General features: G+C 45.2%; 1 protein-coding gene across 1 annotated transcript in view; it reads left to right on the top strand.

Moving 5' to 3' along the window:
• Window positions 1-11,467, top strand: part of LOC122715882 (retinal homeobox protein Rx1-like) — a 34,819-nt gene extending 23,352 nt beyond the window's left edge. Inside the window, exons 3-5 of the mRNA XM_043938420.1 lie at window positions 10,756-10,853; window positions 10,959-11,137; window positions 11,304-11,467. Coding sequence (XP_043794355.1) covers window positions 10,756-10,853; window positions 10,959-11,137; window positions 11,304-11,467 — 441 coding nt within the window. The remainder of the gene's footprint in view (window positions 1-10,755; window positions 10,854-10,958; window positions 11,138-11,303) is intronic.
• The last annotated feature ends 10,513 nt before the right edge of the window (window positions 11,468-21,980 follow it).

Consider the following 21,980-nt stretch of genomic DNA (forward strand, 5'->3'; position numbering starts at 1 on the left):
TTTTCATCGTATATCCCGGAGGACGGTGTCAATTTGAGGGAAAACTAAGGAAACTTTATGACGTTAAGGAACGCGTAAAGATAACGCGTTTAACTCTCGACCGGTATCGTTTTCCGCTCCGTAAGTGACCGGAAGAATTTTTAGGTTAGGAAAGAGAAACTTAATTTTAGGAGGGGAGGGGGATACTTTTATCGCTCTACCGATCGAGATCTCTTTATCTCGTTTTTTCGACATTTTCGACATTATCTTCACCACACTTTCGTCGAAAGTGTTATCACTCGACGATGACATTGATAAAACCATTGATGAACCGTTTAAAGCGCATACCTTATTGCGTGGTTCGTAGAAAGTTAAACGTGAAAACGTGGCGGCTCTGGAGAATGAGAAAAAGAAGAAAAAAGAAGGAAAAGAAAGAAAACTCGTTGGAAAGAGGAATGAAGGAAAAAGAAACGTGGCACGCGAACGTGACGCGTGAGAGGGACGTAAGGTCCATCGTTTTCCGTAAATACGCTCGGAAGATTAGTTGTCCGAGGTTCTGAGGTCTGTGGCTCAATTAAGCACTCCGTTTAGCGCTTGGCTAAAAAGGGTTGGCGGACCCTTGCTCTGCCCCCTCGAGCATCAATCATGTCGGAGCAACCCTTTTCCCGAGGGCGGTTTTGCTCCTCTATTGAGACGAAGTGTTGTGCTCAAACACAAAAACACTTCATTTGGCAGATTAGCCGTTAAACACCAAGGGTGGGTGCGGCGCGGGGGCGGGTTTAAGCGGGGATGAGCCGCGAGTAGAGATGGAGAGGAGCGGCTGGAAAAAGACCGCTCCCGTCACCTCGGCGCCGTTCACCGTAAATTACAGATGCAATTACGGGGATAATTAATTGCGGCGAACTCGGTCCTCGAGTTGGTTAACGAGTTCGGAAAGAGGACTCCTTGTTCAGAGTTCGATGCGAAGGAGACGATAAGGATATTGCATGCGTACAACTCGAGACCTCTAACGATATATATATATATATATATATACCGCGTGACACGCGAGCACGATAAAATCTCGCTAATTGCGGACGAGAGGAAAGTTAGTCGTATCACTGCGTTCTTTTGTTTTCTCGAAGACTATCGCGCTCTAAACTTATCCCAAAAGTTATCCCCTCGATAACAGGCCACTCTGGAAACTCTTCGATCGTCTAATCAACTTAACCAACAGGGTTAATCCTAAAAGAAAAAAATCTCCGTATCCGTGGAATTCTACGCGTGTATATATATATATATATATATAAATTATTCTGAAGAGAAGAAAGATTGGAGGATCGGGGATAGGGAGCGTGGAGTCGAACAGAATTAGAAGTCGGTGTATTTAACGAGAGAAACAGGGGGAGGGGAGGAAGGAAAGAAGGGTTTTCCCACGAAGCAACTGGATCCTGGATGGATCCAGTGGCGGTGGTGGTTTGTCTAACCGCGTTACGAGGCCAGCAAAGGGCCTTCATGTAGGGCACACGCATAGAAAATCCACGCATGTGCCTGCTCGTTTTAATATTCCATATAATGTTATGAAACCTTTGTCGGCATATGGTCCTGAGGCCAGCAATTAACAATTAGCTGGCGGTCCTTGTAATCGAATTACGAAGCCCATTGTCGGTGCTCAGGTACAAACGTATTCAATTCCACTGGTTTCTGCTGCTGCTCCTCCTCCTCCTCCTCCTCCTCCCCCCCCTCCTCTCCCCTTAGCCTCCCCCTTCGTTTCTAGCCCCCTCCTTTCCTCGCCTTCATTGGCTCGTCTCCGTTTTTTTCCCGGAGTGGTTTAAGATCGAATTTCTTGCCGCTGCATGCGCTCTCTCTCTCACTCTCTCCGGGGTCGGTCTTGAGCCGGCGCATAGATGCAAAATGCAACCGTGAGGGGATCCTTTACAAAGGCAGAACCGAGCCACTCTCCCCGACGGGGATGAATGTCACTTCGTGAAAATATATCCGTTTCAAGAGTTCGAGATTTCTCGGCCAGGTAACAAACTCCGTGCCGGAACGATGAATGCGCAACCTGAAAATCGCGCCCCTCCCCCCTCCCTCCCAAGGATTAGTAACACTAAACTGTCCCGTGATCCGCCTCGCATCCACGAAACTGGAGATAAACGATCCTACCGATTTCTCGTAAACGAAGCAAACTTCCTTGGGACGCGAACCTCAGATCTCAGAGTTCGTGCTAAATTTTTGGAATATTATTGGGATAAAGAAAAATTAAAAAACATCTCGCATCTCGAGATGGACGAGCTAGATGGATTAATTTCTTTTTACCAAGGATGGAAAACCTGACATCCAATCCGAGGAACGAAGTTGCGCTGTGAAAATTTGTGCGGGGATACCGTTGATGATCGTAACCGTGATCGATTCAAACTCCTCTTCTACCCCTCCTCCTACCCCCCATTTATCCCGAAAACGAACTGGCCGGTGCAAAGGGTACCGTAAATTATCAATTCCGCGATCCCGTTCAATTAACCCCATTGGAGGGCCGCAAGAGGTTCGTTTGATCGAGATATCGCACGGCCCTTTAACGAGTAACCGATGTCAAACGCAGCCAGAGACAAGAAGGAAGGAAAGGGAAGGAAGGGTGGGTCATTCGCCGGGGAATACACCGAATTCGAGATATATCCAACAGAACTAACTATTAATTTGGTTCCCAGGCGGTGATAGGAGGGGTGGTCGAGGCTCTTCCAGGGTGGAACATAGAGAGAGAGAGAAAGAGAGGAGGGGAGGGGTGGAAAAGCCTACGGGGCAACAGATTACTGTGCACGGCCTACGGATACCTCTCCCCTTCACCTTTTCCCTCCGTTACCCATCTCCTGGTCGACGTGGCTGGCCCGTGAAGTTAATAATCATCAAAAGTCACAGTGTTTGTCGAGGGCGGCCGCCCTTTGTGCGCCCACGCGTGCTCCTGACGCTAATATGACTCCAGCCGGGCTTTATTACGAGTTATTAGAGTTATTACATCGGCGACGGATTTTCACGTGCAGCCACGTCGCTGCAACCGGCTGCACGCGTTCCTTTATCCGCCCCGTTCTCGCGGTTTTTCCACCTTTTTTGCCCCGTTCTCCGCTTCCAATTATCGTAATCGGGGGTGGTTCGCCTGTTGGTAACCGTTAATTTCCTTTGTACTCGCGTTAACACCGATATTTTTCACCAACTTTCGCGTCAACGATCGCCCCCTCCCTTCCACTGTTTCGCCATAAACCATCGCCATCCCTGCTTCCAAAGATTCCAATATTATTACCCCTTTTCGAACGGGCTTTCCTTTAAACTGGATGTACAAAAGAGTAGCTGGGTGGTCGAATTAAAACGGGAAAGGAAGAATCGAGAGTCGAGAAGCGTCTTCTCGACGCGCGAAATGGTCGAGATCCGCGAGATTTCCGTGTATCCACGCGGAAAGGGAGCGGAGAAGTCGTTCCCGTGCTGGGTTGGGAGCATATTGCTTGGTAAATAGGTCCGCGGACAAAGGGTGCATTGAGTCGAATCCGATTCCGCGGCTGCCGAGCGAGAAAGGGAGTCCGCGAAGGACAATGAACACGCGGTGTCAAAATACGAGGGCCATAAGGCTAATTTGCCGAATTTCTGCTCGGCTCATTCACGCGATACGCCCTCGTGATTAGGCCCGGAACGGCCTCGCATTGTGTGACCAACTTTTTTTTTTTAAAGCGGGACCACGAGGCTGATGACAACCGGAGCCGACGGATAAAGGATGCTCGGCTTTGATTCTTGCCGCGATTTTGACCGCGATACGAAACGTGCGGGACAGCGCGGGTCGATGGGGTTAATTAATAACGGGAAGCTTAATAGCTGTGTTGTTGCCTCCGAATCTCGGATATTTTTAAAATATCGATCTGCGAGCGAGAAGCGTGGAAAACGATTTCTAATAAGGGATTCGCTCGGATGGAATTTAAGATTTTGAAAAACGATACTTCGTTATCCCGTATCTTTGCCGTGTTTTGTTCGAAGATAGGTGAGGAAAATACGATATCGCGGTTATATTCGTGATTGGGTAATGTTGAGAGTATGTATATATAAATTAAAGTTTTAATTTATATATCGGATCGGTCGGGATCTTTTGTGTTATGAATAGATTAAACGATAGATGTAACGACAATAATTTCACATCGAATATTCCTCTTAATATTTAAAAAATTATTAAAGAAAATCTCTTCTCTACGATGCAAGATTCGAAATTTTTAAAATTCTATTTGAAATCAGAAAATTATACGCTTTTAGCTTTTCATAAGCGATCAATTTTATAATAATCGTATTACGGAGATTATTAACATTTAAGATATCGATAAATTTTTATAAAATGTCTTTAATTGATCGTCCATTTTTAAAAAAAACGACAGCTTTCAGAATTTTCATTCTTGCATTTATTAAAAGCATACACACACGCACACACAAATATTTTTGATAAAATTAATATTAACTTTTATCGAAGTGGAGCTATAAATTATTCATTATCGACTATTTACTCTCATCATATCGCTTTAATTATAACCATCGACGTGTAATACATTTAGATACACATTACAAATCGACAGATTCCACTGCTAAATAACGTAGGCACATATGCTTGATCATATCATTGCCAGAATCGATCGGCGTGTTTCCTTAAGCAGAAAAGCTGCAGGATTTTCATAAGTTTGCTGAATTATATTTTTGCTCGGTAACGGCCAGCCCCCAGCATCCTGCGTTCGATTTAAACCCCTCTTTCCTTCGACGTCGACAGGGTCTTAATAAGAAGGATCGAATTTCAGGGCACGAATCGTGTTCTTGACACTTCCGTGTTTCTCCGATCATTGAGAAAGTCGATCGTCCATAATCCTTCTATAACAAAAAAAAAGAAAGAAAGAGAGAGAGAGAGAGAGAAAGGAGGGAAGAAAAAAGAGAAAAAATAAGTAAAGAAGGAAAAAGAAGATATTAAGGCTGCTTGCACGTAATTGCCAGTATATTATTCTCACTGGCACGGTTTCCTCTTTCCTCAGAATTACCAGCTTTGCCTTCACTTTCCGTCCGTCTATCTTTAGATTAACTGCAATCTAATAATCCTTTGTTATCTGAAAAGATCGCGTCCTCTCGGGCCGTATTAATAACATTTATTCTCGGTACTTGGCTCGCCATTAAAAGGATAGAGGAAAATTGTGCCGTTGGCACAAATGGCGCGGAACGATCACAAATAAGATAGGAAAGCATAGTGGGATAATTTTAAGCGAATGTTTAGCCGTGATTAATATCGGTTCGTGAAACATCGTTTTTGATATTTAAGTTCCTCTCTTTCCAATGGATCATAAATAGCCGTCGAATATTCGTATATTTATTTACGAGCTTAAACAGATGAAATAAACTCAACGAAAACAATCGCGATTCTTCGATAAAAAAAAGTACGTGTAACCAATGAGATTGTTGCAAAATTTTTTCATTCTCGTCCATCCATCTTTATCAATCTCTTTATCAATTATTTCTTTTCAATTTCGCGAATTCGTTATTATTCCGTCGAGGAATTACAGCGTCGCTATTTGATCGTCGACTGACTTTCTTTGATAGAAAACGATTCTCGAATGATTCTCGAATGATTCTCCGCCATGAAAAGAAAACAAGGCTCATTGTTCGGCGCAACACGGGTGTACAAGGATCCTCTCGACGAGAGAACGATCCGATGTTCGTATCCGTCGTTGCCGTACACGGACCCGTTTAGCCTCATTGTAAAAGTGAAATCGCCTCGTGTTTGGGATGTTATTTGTAGCACATTAGTATTGTATCGCAGTACACCGGGGTTAGACCGGGGCGTTGGAGTGTTTAAGGGTGATTACACGCAACGACAGGGGTGGCTTTATTGGAGGAGTTTGCCAGTGGCGCTCATCCGCCATGGTCACGAATTTTTCTCATCCTTCCAATTCTTTCCATTCCTCTCTTCCATTTCCCTATCTACAATTTATCTCTATACCATACACCCCACCTGTATCAAATATTTCATACGTTCGCAAAAGTCCACGGATTAAAAATGGAAAAATTCCGAAAACAGAAAACACTCGAGCGCGTGGACGACGCGTGATCGAAAATGAAAATTGTTTAGGAAAGTTGGCCGAGCGAGGTCGCGTCCCGGAGGTTCAACCAGAAACCGACCACCCACCGCCCTCCGTTTGGAATTGATTTAACTCGCACGGTGCACGAGTCACGCCGCATCGTCAATTATCCTCGAACCGTATCCGCAGTGCGGATGCACAAGCGACTAGATCGGTTTGCTTCTGCTGTTGCTGTTGCTGCTGCGGGTGGCGGTGGCGTTGTCGGTTGGCGGCGGCCTTTCCTTTCCGCGGCCGCACGCTTCTCCTTCGTGAAAGTCGAAATGAGAACGACTGCATAGAATTGAATTTGCACGACAGTTTGACAGGGCCCTGGAGGTGGAAGGGGGAAATAGTATATAGGGCTAGGGTAGGGAAGGAGAGTGGTTGCTGGAGAGAAAGAGAGAGAGAGAGAGAGAAGGAGGAGGGGTGTATAAAAAGCACGGTGAATAATAGACTCCAACCCTCTCCAAACATCTCCCTTCTCTATGCATACCACGGCCACGGTGCCCTGGACCGGAATCTAGCCTTATACGTTCGAAACGTACCTTCCCCCCCTCTCTGCCCCACGCTCACATCCACGACAGAGCTTTGATAAACTTGTAATATACCTCGAGGAAGAGTATAACTCTGCTTGTCCGTCCATCCCTTTCTTTCCCCTTCCGGAAACGACGATACGCGATCTATTGGATCGTCGAGAATAGGAGAATGGGATCATCTTCCTCGAATTCATTTCTCTGGTACTAAATATACGCCAGATGTTACGAAAGTAACATCGACACTGTACACGCTATTAAAGAATGTAAAGAGTTTATTATTAAATTAGATCGAAAGCTTTTGTACGCGATCAGATCGAACGTCAGCATCTGACCGAATTTCAAAAGGAACGTCCCTGTAACTCGTACAATTATAGATAGTTTTTGATTGAAAGAGAAAGGAAAGGATATTATCCAATCGCGTAAAATTAGAAGAAAGATGATAAAAGGATTGGAAGGTGAGACGGAAAGTAGAGGAAAGACAGGAAGAGTCGCAGAGAACCGCAAACGCGCGACACTTTTCTCTCTCTCTCTCTCTTTTTGCAACTCTTTCACGAAACGAGAGGGCCACCCTGGTCGTCGGACAATAGCCGAAATCTGTTAATACCGGCACGGACGACAATGAGTTCGACGTGGCGTGAGCGGCTCTCGAATACCTTTTTACCGGCGCTAATCCGAATTCGCCGGTCGTCGGCGAGGATAAAGCGATCATCGTCCCGGAACGATGCGCTCTCGAGCAGGGAAGATGATTGGGAATATGGGGAGGGAGGGAGGGAGGGGAGAAAGAAATGGCAACAATCTATGGAAAAGGGAAGGGGAGGGAGGAAAAAAAAAAAGAAAGAAAGTGATTTTTGCCGCGATACGCGAGATTTCGCCGTGCTCCTCGTCAATGTACGGCCGATGGTGATCGACGAAAGCTGTTACGCGGCCGCCTGAACGACGTTAACGTCGATATTTCCCTGTAAACGACCACTCTGTTAGCCGGTGTTCCCCTAAACCCGGGGCCGAGATTTTCCGGGTCCGACTGCAAAGCGCACCGCCACGCAAAGTGGTTTTCTGTCGAAAGTAACGGGGCTTGGCGTGAACGCGATTTCGAACGCGTTTCGAGCGTAGTCCGCGCGCCAAATGGAAGGGAAAAAAAGATTAACGAAAATCGTGCATCCGTCGCCTCTTTGCCTCCATCGTCGTGAATTAGATATTTCGGGTACGCGTGTACCTTTTTTTTTTTTTTTTATTTTTATTTTTTCATCGATTATTCATCGAGGGAATTCGCCGAAGCGCAACAGCAACGTTTTACTTAGGAATAATAAGATTCTATCATTTAAAAAAGAAAAAGAAAGAAACAGGTATTCGCTATATCGAATATTTCAAAACACTGGAGGAAAAAATAATCCGGAAAATCTCAAGGAAATCATTTTTTCTACGTTGAAATTTTCATCTATTTCAAGCGCGAAAGGGAGTGGCGTTCCGTGGCCAAACAAACGGAACGTGCAATTTTAATCCCGGAATTACTTCCATTTTATTCCAATTTTCTTGCATTTAAACCGTCTAAGCGAGTTTACCTTCGCAATATCATTGCCGAGGAGCGTTGTGCCGCATCGAGATGGGGAAGCCTTGGGGGTGAGTGGGCGCATGGATGGATGGATGGATGGATGGATGGATGGATGGATGGTTGGCCGAGAAAGAAGAAAGCCGAAGGATGAGGAACGAAACGTAGAAGGTGGGCGGGGAAAGATGGGTCGGAGATGGAGAAGGTGGAAGTACCTACTCTAATAAATTTACGACCTAAAATGGTTAAGCAGCGTTAGCCCTGTTCTTTATATTTCCGCGAGAGAGGAAAGGAAGAGGAAGAGAGAGCGGAAAGCAGAGAGGGAGAAAGAGAGAGAGAGAGAGAGAGAGAGAGAGAGAGAGAGAGAGAGAGACTCGAGCCACCAACGAACAACTCACCTTTCTTCCGAGGAGGAAAGAGAAGAGAGAAAGAAGGAGGATACGGTCCTTGTATACGCGACAGGCGTCGTTAGTCGAGGGGGTGGAGGAGACCTGAGAGAGAGATGGATACAGAAAGAGACAAAAAGACGGTGGAAGGATGAAAGACGGGAAGAAGTGGATATATAAGAGATACGAAGGGAAATTCGCTTATTTTCCCATCATTTCGACGTGGCATCTTGTCCATGGCCTTTCCTCATCCACGGAGCCAGGAAAGAAAATTGCTTCTCGTCGTCGAGAGAGGAATATCGCTCTGATGAGCTCGGGAATGCCTCGATATCCGTTCCCCTCCGCTTCTTAACATTGCTGCCTTACCAGACAGTTATCCAGCTAACGCGGATGTTTTCGTTTTCCTTCCCGTATTTTTGGCCGTTCTTCCATCGTCGATTACGTCGACCAAGGCGAGGAGAACGACGACGACGGGGACATTCAATTTGTCGGTTATTTATTGTTCGAACGCGACACTCGTTGTCGCGGCGCCGAAGCTGGATGGAGCGGGGTGAGAAAGCGGAAGAAAAAAGATGGTAAGGGGGCGAGGAGGGGATTTAAGAGGGAGTTAAACGGGAAATTATGGAGTGGATTACATAATAAAACGAGGTCGAGAGAAATGGTACGGTGTCGTCTAGGTGGCGGCGTAGGACGAGAGGAGACGAGGGATATAGAGAGTTTGTTTGTTTGACGCACGCGCGTTCCGTCACGGCTCGCCGGAGACGGGCAGGATATTCGTTGCAACGGAAGTCTTGTTGGGAAATCCGATTTCAGCAGCTGTACACCCCCGCGCGAATCCGATTGGTTTATTATCGGTTGTATATCCTAACCATCCAATGGATGGTGTCGTTAAAAAAGAAAAACGAGATCGAGAAGATTTCTCCAACTATCTTTCACAAATTTTCATCAGAACAAATTTGTCTTAAAATTTAAAAAGTAAATTCAAGAATTGTTTTATTTATTTACAACCGCGCGAACCGTGACTGCCAATCCACGTTAACGATTCACAGAGCAGGGCCAAAAAAGGATGTCCACCGAACCGGCCGATCGTTCGCATCGACGGAACCCTCCTTCGCGCCTCTCCTTCTTCCCCCATCCCATTTGCTCTCTTTCTCGCTCCTGCCCGTACACTCATCACGGACTAAACGGAATAGGGCCTATCGGCGTGTCACTGCGGCACTGAATAATTCATAAGGCGAGAAGCCAGCAGCCGATACTTATCGCGATAGACTTTAGCGGGCTGCCAACAGCAGCCATGTTACAATAAAGAAATCAACATGGCCGACCGTCCTTTTCGTCCCTCCTTGGATATCGTTGAATCCCGTCCTCTCTCCCTCTCTCTCTCGCTCCTGTACTTCCTTCGGTCCATCTTGGAACAGGAGAGAGAGAGAGAGAGAGCGCCGTCACGTCGCTCACTTTCGATTTCGCCCCGCAGTTACCCTCGTTACCCTCTTGATCTCGAGGAAGGGTGGTCCCCGCGCGGACTCTCCTCACCCTACGAGATCCCTTCTTACCTCCTTTTCTTGGCCCGTGCTGCCTCCAGGGGTGGACCGCCCCGCCCAGAGACATTTCTCTCCGCAACCCCCCTTTCTCGTCGCCGAGGGAGCAGCAACACGGCCAACCTCGAACGAACTGAACGCAATGGGTTCGAGAGAGGATGAATGAGGCAGGGAGAGAAGATTAGAAGTAAGACGAGGAGAGGGAGTTTTGCAAGGGAGAGGAGAATGGGAATTCGAGAAAGGGAGGAGGGAAAGGGATAAGAGGGCTTTGGCAGCCACTTTTCTCGCCTGCACGGTATCGCGAGTGTAGCCAAAGGAACTCCATTTTCTTACTTGCTCGGCCCTTGTCTTTCCCTTGTCTCTCTGCAAAACTTCTATTCGATTTCTCGCTCTCGGGAAGAATTTTTCGAACCGTTCACTTTCCCACGAACGAGTATATCCGTAGATGTAGCCGTTCCGTTTCCAATGGTAAATTTGTTAAACCATTCGAAATGCATGATTTTCGAGGTCGAAAGTTGCATGAACGAGGAATGTAACCACGCTCCCGCCCCAGCAACCTTCGTTTTGATCGACGTTTTTGAAGTTTTGCACGGGGGTTGAAAGTTGAATTGAATCCGTTGCAATCCGCGTCGCCGACATATAACCCATTCTTCTACCGTTTTGTGTTTCCAGGTGTGGTTTCAGAATAGGCGGGCAAAATGGCGCAGACAGGAGAAGATGGAAGCAGCGAGACTCGGCCTCAGCGAGTATCATCATCCCGGCAATATGAGGTAATAATAATAACGAATCTCCTACGAACAACTCCTATAAATTGTACGTCCATTGCGCGAGGATAATTGTGACGATCGATACGATATGATTTTCACGTTTTGCAGAAACGTGGCCGGGCCGGCTCTTGGTCTGCCTGGAGATCCTTGGCTCACTCCTCCTGGTCTGTTGAGCGCTCTTCCCGGCTTTCTCGCTGCACCTCACACGGGATATCCCAGTTATCTAACGTCCCCGAGACGATTGCCGTCGCCGCCCAACGTTGGGGCTGTTGGAAGCGCGGTACCAGGTGAGACTCTCCTGAGACCGTACTCGAATGATCGATTTAAAATTATCCCCAAAATTGTCACGAACGAACTCTGCCGAATCGTGAGGCGTTGCTCGTTAGATTGCACAAAGTATCGTTAGTTGCGGACGCAAGTAAAAATATAAAGATGTACGAAATTGTTTTTCAGGTGGGCTGAGCGCAGGGATGACGAGCATAGGGAGCGGAGGGCACGTCCCGGCGGCGCCACCGAGTCCGCCTGGTCACGACCCGCGCACAACGAGCATCCAGGCTCTGAGAATGCGGGCCAAGGAGCACGTCGAGAGCATCACCAAAGGATTGCAAATGGTCTGAAGTTTAACGTACGACCCAGGAAGGCAGTATCAACCCGACTACGGCCAAATCGTGGCCACGCTCTTAACACCGCGGGCGTGACGAGAAGCGAAAACTACCACTCTCCCCTAGAACAACTAGATCCTTCGAGAAACTGGAGAAAACGCTGTAACGGGCAGACGGATCGACAAACACGTTTCCTCGTCCCTGTTTCCGCGGCGTTTCTGGTGAAACGACTGGTGAACCGAACGTTTCCATCCCACCGTTGGAAGCACCGTTTTATCGGTAATCGAACACAACGCGACGAAGAGTACGAGGACGGGATCTGGAAAGGGACGATTATTACGCGTTCGATTATTAATTCCCAGTGGAGATAATAATGGAGAAGGAGAGGAGAGGTTTAGTCGTTGGTTTAACTGATTGACTAGATCAAATTTTGTTGTATCGTTGGTTGACGAAGGGATGAAGGGAAGCGTGTTGCGTTCGTTCTCTTGTGACGGAAGAGACGGAAAGAAAGAAGAGAAATTTGAAATTCGCCCCTCGGTGGAAAAAAATCGAGAGTAATCCCAGTTTCGGTTTTTGGGTGGTCAGTTTTTTCCGGTCGAACTAGTTCAGGATAACAATAGTGCAATAAACGAGAAAGAGGAAGGGGGACAGAGACATTTTTTCGTAGTGCGTTCGTACGGACGGAGGAGTAGCTGTAAGATCCAAAGACGATTCTTTCCGGTTAGAACTGCGAAGGATAACTCCATAACTTCCTGAACGATACAGCTCAGTAAGTAATATATTACGTATAGTTTTAAACAAAAAGGTTTTAAAGGTTTCGCGAAAACCGACGTCCCGTCGAAATCCTGTTATTATACGGATAAAGATTTTTATTTTGCGCGTATATATCGGCGAAGAAGCGAGCGGCGACCCGGAAATGTTCAAACGACTCGGCCACAGAGTTTTCGTGCGACGTGTGAATTTTTCGTTAAGAGCCACACGAGTCGCGTTAAGAGTGCACGGTGTGCTTTCGACTTCGAAATCGAAACGGACGGTCTTCAAATTCGGAACACGATTTTTAACTATATCGTTAACGATATTCGTGTTCTAAATTTAACGAACGAAGAATTCGAATCGAAAGAATCGAAACGAGACGACAAACGTCTTCTCGATCGTCATAATTTTTCAATCGAGTTGCCTTGAACGTTGCGAGTGAAAAGTTAAAGTCGAGGGGAAACGAGTCGATCCGAAATATTTAAAATCCTTTCAATTTCTGTCACACTCTTAACACGATCAACGACGCTGTCATTGAGATATCGAGAGAGAAAAAGGAAGAGAAAAATTTCCAAATTTTCTCCACGGAATCGTGGAATTATCGGAACGAGTCACGGATATAACGGAATGACAGTTAGAGTTGATCGGTGGGCGTTCAAATATGCAAAGTGGCTGTATACCGACGAAATGAATTGGTACAAACCGCGAAGGGGTCAGTGGCCCGGCCGAGGCGATCGTTTTCCACCTCCGTGTAAACTAACGGTCTTGTATCCGAAATACGATTAGCATAATTGTTTGATAATCATGTACCTCGGATAGAACGAACGAAACGAGCGGAATATTTGCTATTTTGCGGCCGACATTTGTCACTTACTTTTTTTTTCTTTTTCTTTTTTTTCTTCTTTTTTTTTTTTTTTTTCAAACGTAGACGCGGACGAGGCACGAAAATGGATTAACGAAGAATAATTGACCAGCGAACGATTATTCGATTAATCATCGAATGAACGTCGAGCGTCGAGCGTGAATCCACAAATTTTAACGAGGCGAAATTCTTCCAGAATTTGTTTAGCGAGTCGCTCGATCAGGAAAAGATCGAGCTGTGCGATGAACTCTCAGAGACTAGATCAATATTTCTTGTAGCATAGAGGTTCGAAGTGAGAGAGAAAGAGAGAGAGAGAGAGAGAGAGAGAGAGAGAGAGAGAGAGAGAGAGAGAATGATGAGACACATTTTGACATAAACAATATTCTGCAGTATTAATACGTTAAGACAAAGAATTGTGCATAAAGTTACGTAATAAACGATCACGATATGCGGATACCGCCGCTTGAGAAGGAAGGGGGACTGGCTAGATGTTCTTTGGAATCCAAGAGTTTGATCGAAGAATGAAAACGTGTCTTAATGTAACCATGAATTTTACGTTCTTCGAATAGTACAAATTTTATAATATAAACCCTGTCAAATTATGATCAACCATCCTTGGATGTGACAAGTTACGATCATCCGTATCATGTTCTATACAATGTTGCGTCTCTTTATCACTTGCACGATTTCTTGATCGCCTTGCGCAATTTCGTAAATATTCTTCAAGGATTAAGTACCTTCTTAAGTTTCTTCAAGTCCATCAAACTGTTCGATTCCTCTGGCAGTTTCCAGTTTCCAGAGAAAGCGGCGGCAAGGAGCTCTAAGTAGAGGGTGAAAGAAAGAACGTAGACAGTTACCCACCCCCGGATGTCTATTTGTATATATACCTGCTCGTGATGAAATAAAATTTGATGTACATATTTAATCATACCACACGTTCGTTTTGAACAGGATCGTTCCATCCTCGCGTGGGAAAAAAAGAAAAAAAAAAAGAGAGAAAAAGAAAAAAAAAAAAGAATCGGTGGTTTCGGAAGAATCGAGGAAACTCGAGCTTTCGAAACACGATGAAATTGCAACTTGTTTTTTTGCGAAGATCCTCTAATGAAATATCTCCCTATCTGTCTCCCCGCTATCTGTATCTCGCCACTTTTCCTTTTTTTTTCACCTTGAGCAAGCCGATCGATCGTTTCGTTCCCCCGTTTTTTCCGCTTTTCCCCATTTTCTTCCTCCGAAGGGACCGCTCTCTCTCTCTCTCTCTCTCTCTCTCTCTCTCTCTCTCTCTCTGTTCCGATCGATCGTTTCGTTCGATGGCGACGCGTTAATAAAGCACGATAAAAAAAAAAGGATGAGGAGGAGAGGGGGGAAGAGAGAGAGAGAGAGAGAATCGAGTGGAGAAAAAGGAGAAAAGGGAGGAGGAGGAGGACCCAAAGGTCCCACGGATTTTTAATTGTTTCCGCGCGAGGCCGCGGCGTATTTGTTAAAGAATTAGCATTTCAAAGAACGATTTCAATTAAGGCTTAATTAATTTCGCGGAGAACGTAGGAGCCAAGTTGAGGCGCGCCTCGCTCGTTGTTCGCCTTACTTTCGACTTAATTGAAATCGAAGAATGAATTCTGCCAGTCGAAAGAGTCGGTGGAAGAGGAGGGAGTGGGGAGGAGATGGGAAGGGGAGGGTTAAGGGGGGTGAAAAACGAGAGAATTATTAAAGATCACCGGGACGAATGTTTCGATTTGCGTGGTTGTTATATTTAATGGAGGTTGACAGTTAAATGTTTTTCCATTTTTCTATTTCTTTTTTTTTTTTTTTTTGTTTTGATGTGTTCCAAAGTGTTCGACTAATTTCAAAACTTTTGATCGTACACTCGTTCGTGTGCAATTTGCCGATTAAAAAATGGTGTGAAACGAAGGTAAAAATATCGGGACTAAAAAAGAAACATTTTTTTTTTTATTTATATAAAAAACAAAATTTCAATCTTTTTAACGTTTCCGATTGATAAATTGACAAACGGCACTCGTCGTCGCCCCTTTCAAAAAAAAAAAATCAAAAAAAACCACGATCTCGACAATAGCCTCGAACCACCGAGGTCGAGATAGAATCATAATCGAAAAACTCGTCTACCACCCCCGTAATTCATCCACCGTGCCGTACAAAGGGTCTCTCGCCAGCCCTTGAAAACGAGGAGAGAGGGGGAGGGGAAAGGAAAAATAGGGAAGAACGAAAAAAAAGTGAAAGCGAAAATCTGCAAAACTGCATAAATCAAGGGAAAAGGAGGGAAAGGGAGAGGGAGGGGAGGAGACGCGCTCCGGCTGGTTATCTTTTTCGGGGGTGGCGGGAAAAAAAAGCGGGGGCGGGCGCGGTGACGGGGCGTGAAAGGATTCGACGTTAACAGCGCCAACAACGCCGGCTCGCTGGAACAATGGTGCTGAATGGTCCCTGAAACGATTAGGTATTCCAATCGTCGCGTTAGGGGTCGCTGTGAAGTGCGGCAGAGAGAGAGAAAGGGGCTGGGAAGGGGCCGGCGGTAAGAGGGTGGCAGAACTCGCCCAATAAAATGGTAATTCCTGTTTGCAGAAGTTAACCATGCGAGCGAGCCTGGAGATTCGAGTCCATGCGTACTCCCTAACTCCAAAGACTAATAATACTCTCGGGGCCGAGAAGTGAGCTACCGACAGTGATATAGTTGTACGAAAGGACGAAGATCGTGAAAACGCTTGTGTTACGCCGATAATCTTCGCGACTCTTGGAAGTCCATCCATCTTTTATGGATGGCCGTTTATGCGTTTTCGTATCGTGCGTGGATGGATCGAGTGGGGGGAGCTCGATCATGTTGAAAAAAAAAAAAAAAAAATAAAAAAACAGGAAACTTTTCTCGATTAGCTATCAACAATTGGCGGTGATTCGGGATAATAGGATACGACCACGAGAAACAGAGTTTAATTTGGATAGTTATTCTAATTTAGATATTCTAAATTTCGTAAAACGATTACTTTCTAAAAGGGTTACTTTCTAAAACGATTACTTTCTAATTAATTTGCCATCTGTTTGCACGATGATTAGGTTGGAAATCTTGGTTGTCGTAATTGTTTCACGCCGAATTCATCGGTCAGCAATAACGCGTATATATATATCGCGTTAAGAGACATCATCGAGATTGAAGGCGACTGGTCTCCACGGCAATCTCTTAAGGGCTGAAATTGGCACGGAAATCGTGGCTTTATTAAATTTGTTTAGGGACAGGTAAGGGGGTGGGGGGAGGGAAGGAGATAGCGGTTGAAAGAGTGGGCTGGTGAGGAGGACCTAGATTCTGGCCGAGCCAGAAGATTCCATCCTCGTCTGTCTAATATCGCTCGATGCCTGGCCTGCCTAACCTTATTGCCTCGACAAAGTAAAGAACCGACAAGGGAACCGAATAAGACCAGTTTAGGGCCAAGCAGATCAATGAAACACCAAACCAACGGAGCGGAATGCTCAAACAATCCCCGAAGACAATTCGGTGGCTACGATGGAAATGGATACCATACCGTATCGGGAATGATGGCTCAATTCGTGAGACGAGATCGAAGATTGCAAATCTAATTTTGAGATTGCTATACGTCAATTTGCCAACAATTCTCTAAGATAATAATAGTATTTCGTTTTGATTTTCATTCTTTTTTTCTTTTTCTTTTTTTTTTTTTTTTGATTTTATTTCCCTGCGAAGTGAAAATTACAATTATGAGATAATATATCGAGGTAAATGAATAATAAGAGTTAAAATGACGTTTAAAGTATTTAAATATTTTTCTGAGATATATATATATATAATAATGATGACACAAAAATATTGAAATATCATAACGAATAAGCTCTATCGATTGAATTATTCTCAATAATCATTGAGACAAAACAACCCTCTCATACGTTTAATTAGATCAAGAAGAGAAGTATTGATTAAGGAACACGGGCGAAGAGATTATTTCAGCTCTTCAGTTTCGGAATCCCAACCATTTAGCGTTATTAATTAGAGCCAAAGTCATTCTAAGTTGGCAAGTACATAAGCCGAAATAATATTTGCACGGGCGTTCATTAGACGTGGCAGAGGGCACGAGATGGCGCCGCAAACGGGTTGGATTCTCATTAAAATAACCTTTCCTTTCCTTTTCGCCCTTCCTCCACCCTCGCGCAGCCTACCCACCTACCTACCTAGGTCGTGGCAGCGACCAAAAAAGGAGCGACAGAGATAGATAAATGAACGAAAAGAGGAACAGGCGAAAAGAATAAAATGACAAAAGGAGGGGATGAACAAAGTGAACCACCCAGCCAGTCACCCCATCCTCTCTGCCCTTTCTTCTCCCTCTCACTCTCTTTTCCCTACGCGCGTCTCCACTTTTCCTCCGTTTTCTCTCCCCGTCGTTATTTAGCGAAACGAAGACAACAGCAGAAGGAGAAGAAGGGTGGTTGGAAGGGGCGAAGCGAGTGGCTGAGAGTGGGGGGAACGAGTTACGGGGGTAGTTTGGCTACCACTAGGTAACTTAAATGAAAGTCGCGGTTACCCCCTTAACGCGAAAATACGCTCAGGGAAAATTTCGTTTTTTCACCCTGATTAATGTAATACCCGACGTTGTTGCTGCCGCTGCTGGCCACGCTAATTGGTCATTCTCCGCTCGCCTTTGATTCTCCAGCTTCACCACCACCTGCACCACCACACCGCGTCCTCCACCGTTGGAACAACGCGAGCACCGTCGTCGACGACCTCGTGCCCTTCCATCGCGGGCGACTGAAAATAAATTTTCCCCGCATGGCGGATTAAAAAGGTAGCCGCGCGCGAATCTGCGTCTGAAGGAACCGTATTGAGGCTCGAGTTCTCGCAGCAAATTTTCCACGCAGAACTCTCTAAGCGAGAAGTTAAAACGAGTTTTGCCACAGCGCGGCAGAGAAGAGGGGAACCCTTTATCAGGTTTCAATTTAAACGAGGATGATTTATTTCCCGGCTACCATCCAGTATCCATCTTTTCCTTCTTGTTCGCTTTGCGTTTTTCCTTCCTTCTGCCCGGAGATATCACGTTTTTAATTAATTGATAATATCGTTGTTCTAATTGTTCCATCCGGACGATGAAAATAGATCGATTCGATCCGATCTACGTTTTCGAAATCAGAACGAAATAAATAAATACCGATGCGAACGTCCGATTTGCACGAACGATTGCGAACGGAATTCTGATCTCGTAACACGACGATATACGCGAGGAATGCAAAAATCATCTTGGCGTTCGTTTCGATCCAACTTTGAAAATGTCGCACGCGCTTTTTTCGCGACCAGCCGCAACAAATTCTTGGAACGAGAAATATATATCGGCGTAAATATAATCTCGCTTGCCAGCCATTCGATCAAAATCAAAATCTACATTTGCAACGAATTTATTATTATAATACTACCGAATGATAAATCCGTTAAAACCGTTGTCGTAGCACGGTTGTGTGTCTCGCATCGGTGTAATTTTTCCCCGTGGCACGGGCCACACACCCATCAGCGGGGCGCGCGCACACACGCACACACGCACACACACACCGCTCAGCCGCTATTGCGGCAACAGCCAGCAGCGTTGCCTCTTCAATTTCGCTGCTCGTCGAACGTCATAAATTGCGACGTAGCATAATAAAAGGATAATAAAGTCCGCGGAGGTAGCGTCGCATCGGCGCTTTAATTAAACAATTTCGCCAGGTGGATGGCCGTTGGTAATTGGAAAAAAGTCCGCGGAACCGGGTATCGGTATCGAAGGGCGACTTCCGGCCACGGATCACGGCTATTGGGCAGGGGTTTGGTCACGGGCACATGAGAGGTTGGGTGACGGAGGATGTGCACCAAGCGCGGGGACAAGGGGGGAGGGGGGTTCCGATTGGCGGTGGTACAGGGTGGTGGTGGATAGGGTGGATAGGGTGGGTGTGGGTGGTGTACGTGTGTGCGGGAGGGGGGAGGGGTTGGATCGGTGGAGAAGTTCCGAAATGAGTACCCGTGCAAATACGCCAGGATTGTTTCTGCCGCTAATTGCTCGGTTTTTTGCAGGGGCTCGGCCAACAATCGATTTGCATTTCAAAGGTAGTCCGGCATAAAAATAAAATGCGCCCCGTTAAAAGTTGACTGGCGGCGGCGTGCGGAGTTGTGTGCGTGACCGATACGTGTATCTTCCCGATCCTACGTACATTCACGCACACTCGTGGCCGGGGCCGCTTGCGAACGACAAATTGCATAAAACTCGTGCCGGATTAAAGCCGTCGATGGAACAACGTCGATTCGCGCTTTTTCCGCCCACCTATCGCCCGATTCGGTCGAACGCCGCGATTATATTCGCGAATATGATGCCCCCTCCCCTGCCATCTCCCTCTCCCTCCCCCCCCTCCCTCCTCCTCCTCCCCTCCCTCCCGCCCCGAGTTTCCCGACCGTTTCGTCGACTCGAGGATTCGTGGTTTTAGGTGGTGCCTTCGAACGATCGGCGTTACGTTCGATTTCGCTCGGGGGAGGATTTTGAGGAAATTGAAGTCTATTATAAGTTAAATTGAAAGATATTGGATAATAATCAGGAATGGATGGAGCGAAGAGATTTATTTTATTTATGATGAACAGATATATTGATAAGTGGAAAATATATTTTTTTTATTTTTATTTTATTTCGAGGATAAAATATTTTTAAATGATCGATCATTACGTTTCGCAAACGGTGTTACGTTTGTTAACTGGTGATCAAATTTAACGCGCGAGGACTCGAAAGGATAGATGAGAAGGACGAGCACGGGGGTGAGATTTGAAATCACAATCCCCGCAGAACGAATATTTCGTTTCCTACGTCGCAGGGTGGCCGTACAGTATTTGATTTTACGCAGTACGCGTCGGGTGGTTTCCACGAACGTTAATTATCACTGACCACCTACAGTCCCATTACATTCCAATCGACCCCTTAATCAACGCATGATTGGTGTACTAATTGATTGCTACTCCGTAATTATAACGGTGCACTGGCAGACACCGGTATCGAAACCTCCAAGCATTGAGAAGCGGTTACTTGGAATTATGTGCAATGAAACTGGTTATTGGAACAAAGCATTGCATTTCTGTGAAACCTTTGTTCCATCAAATGAATGGAAAAACATGTATTTCTAACGCAAAAATAAATCATAAAAATCATATATTTTTTTTTTTCTAAATTGTTAAAATTCATTTTTTATTTTATAGAAAGTAATTACTTTTTTCTAAATATAAAAATGAAAATAAAAATAAAAAAGAGGAACGAGAAAGAAAAGACGAAAAATGATACGCGAGATGAATCAAGAGGACTCAAATTTCATCCCCTTCTTTTTAAAAGATCGTCAAGACAGGTGGTGACGCGCAACAGCAAGAACTCGAACAAACTGTTCCATTCGGTGAAGGATCGATAAAACGTCGGCAAAATTTTACCACCGATGATAACTTTGTATTGACATCGGATAATATAGAGTGCATACTTTACCGATAAAAGTTTCGTCGATAAAAAAGTCGTCGATAACGATCGGAATACGTTCTTCAAAATTTTAAACAGAATTTGCTCAAAATTTCCTTCGTTTTCGATGATTTCTATTCGCGCGTCGCGCAATTCATCACAAAACTTTAACACGTATCTCAAAAAATAGAATCAAACTGATTGAAATTAGAATAAGAAGAATATGACGAACGAATACGTAAGTGCGTTATAAGGACATTAAAACGCATTGTTTGTGAAAATTTCGTGTCGCCGTATATTCGTTATTACATCAAATGTCCATGCCTCCAATTATTCGAAATTATCCGTATAGAAATTAATCCTATTGACACGCGGGTAGTTCCGATCCCACTCGTTAAAACGGTTCTAATGAAACGCCTCCCGTTCTCCCTCTCTACATCCACCATAATCGCGCTGTTTACAATTAGTAACATTAATTCGCCATGATTTCCAGTCCCGTATACGTGAGAGAGGCTCGCGAATTTGTATAGAATTTCATTAAGCCAACGGTTAGCCACTCATCGAACCATAGAACGTAACCGGTGGTCGGATTTGTACCAATTATTAGAAAATGTATATACAAGCGGCTTTGCGCGATCCACGTTCCGTTTGGCAAATATTTGACGGCTCTCCATTGGACACCTCCAACATTCCGAATACCTTGCATATTCACAGATATTTCTATCTCGAATAAATTCAATCAATCTCCACCTCCTGCATGCATGAAACTTAAAAAAAAAAAAATCCTCCGATTCAATGCTTCTTCCATCGCATAATTTTTTTTAATTATTTCTCAACAAAAAATATTTCGAGTTTGCGCGAATCGAAAAACAAAATCAACATCTCCATTTTTCCAACGGATGAAAAATAGATGGTAATTGGAGGATAGAGTGATCTAAAAAAAAATCAATCGTTCCTTTCACGTATCTTTAAACCCTTTCCGTAACCGATGAAGGATCAATATCAAGGCAATACACGAAACGAATACATATACTATAATCCTGAGATCCCACGTTAACCACTATTGCTCACTTCCTATCAAACGATCTCGACGAAATCGTTCCCTTCGTCCGAACGAAACGAACGTATACGGAGTCATCGAACGTATAAGGGTCATCATACGCGTTGGCCTCAAATCGGCATCGCGCGTGACGACACGACGACGAACCGGGGCAGAACCTGCAATTCGAAGTTTTTAATAGAGATTTGCACCGGCCGGCCGGGCCAAAGAGGTCGGTATAATCCAATAGGGCCCCATTGTCTGCCCGTTCTACGGACATAACCAACCCCCTTCGTTGCTGCTTGCCTCTATCTCCTTCCCTTCCACGCTCTCTTCCCGCTCGGTTCTCCGCCACCACACCACCATATCCATAGGAACACGGGCACAAAGACGTGTTCCCATGTATATGGATGCGACACTGCA

This window comes from Apis laboriosa, unplaced genomic scaffold (assembly GCF_014066325.1).
Source record: "Apis laboriosa isolate Shangri-la unplaced genomic scaffold, ASM1406632v1 scaffold40_cov151, whole genome shotgun sequence".
Classification (NCBI taxonomy): domain Eukaryota; kingdom Metazoa; phylum Arthropoda; class Insecta; order Hymenoptera; family Apidae; genus Apis; species Apis laboriosa.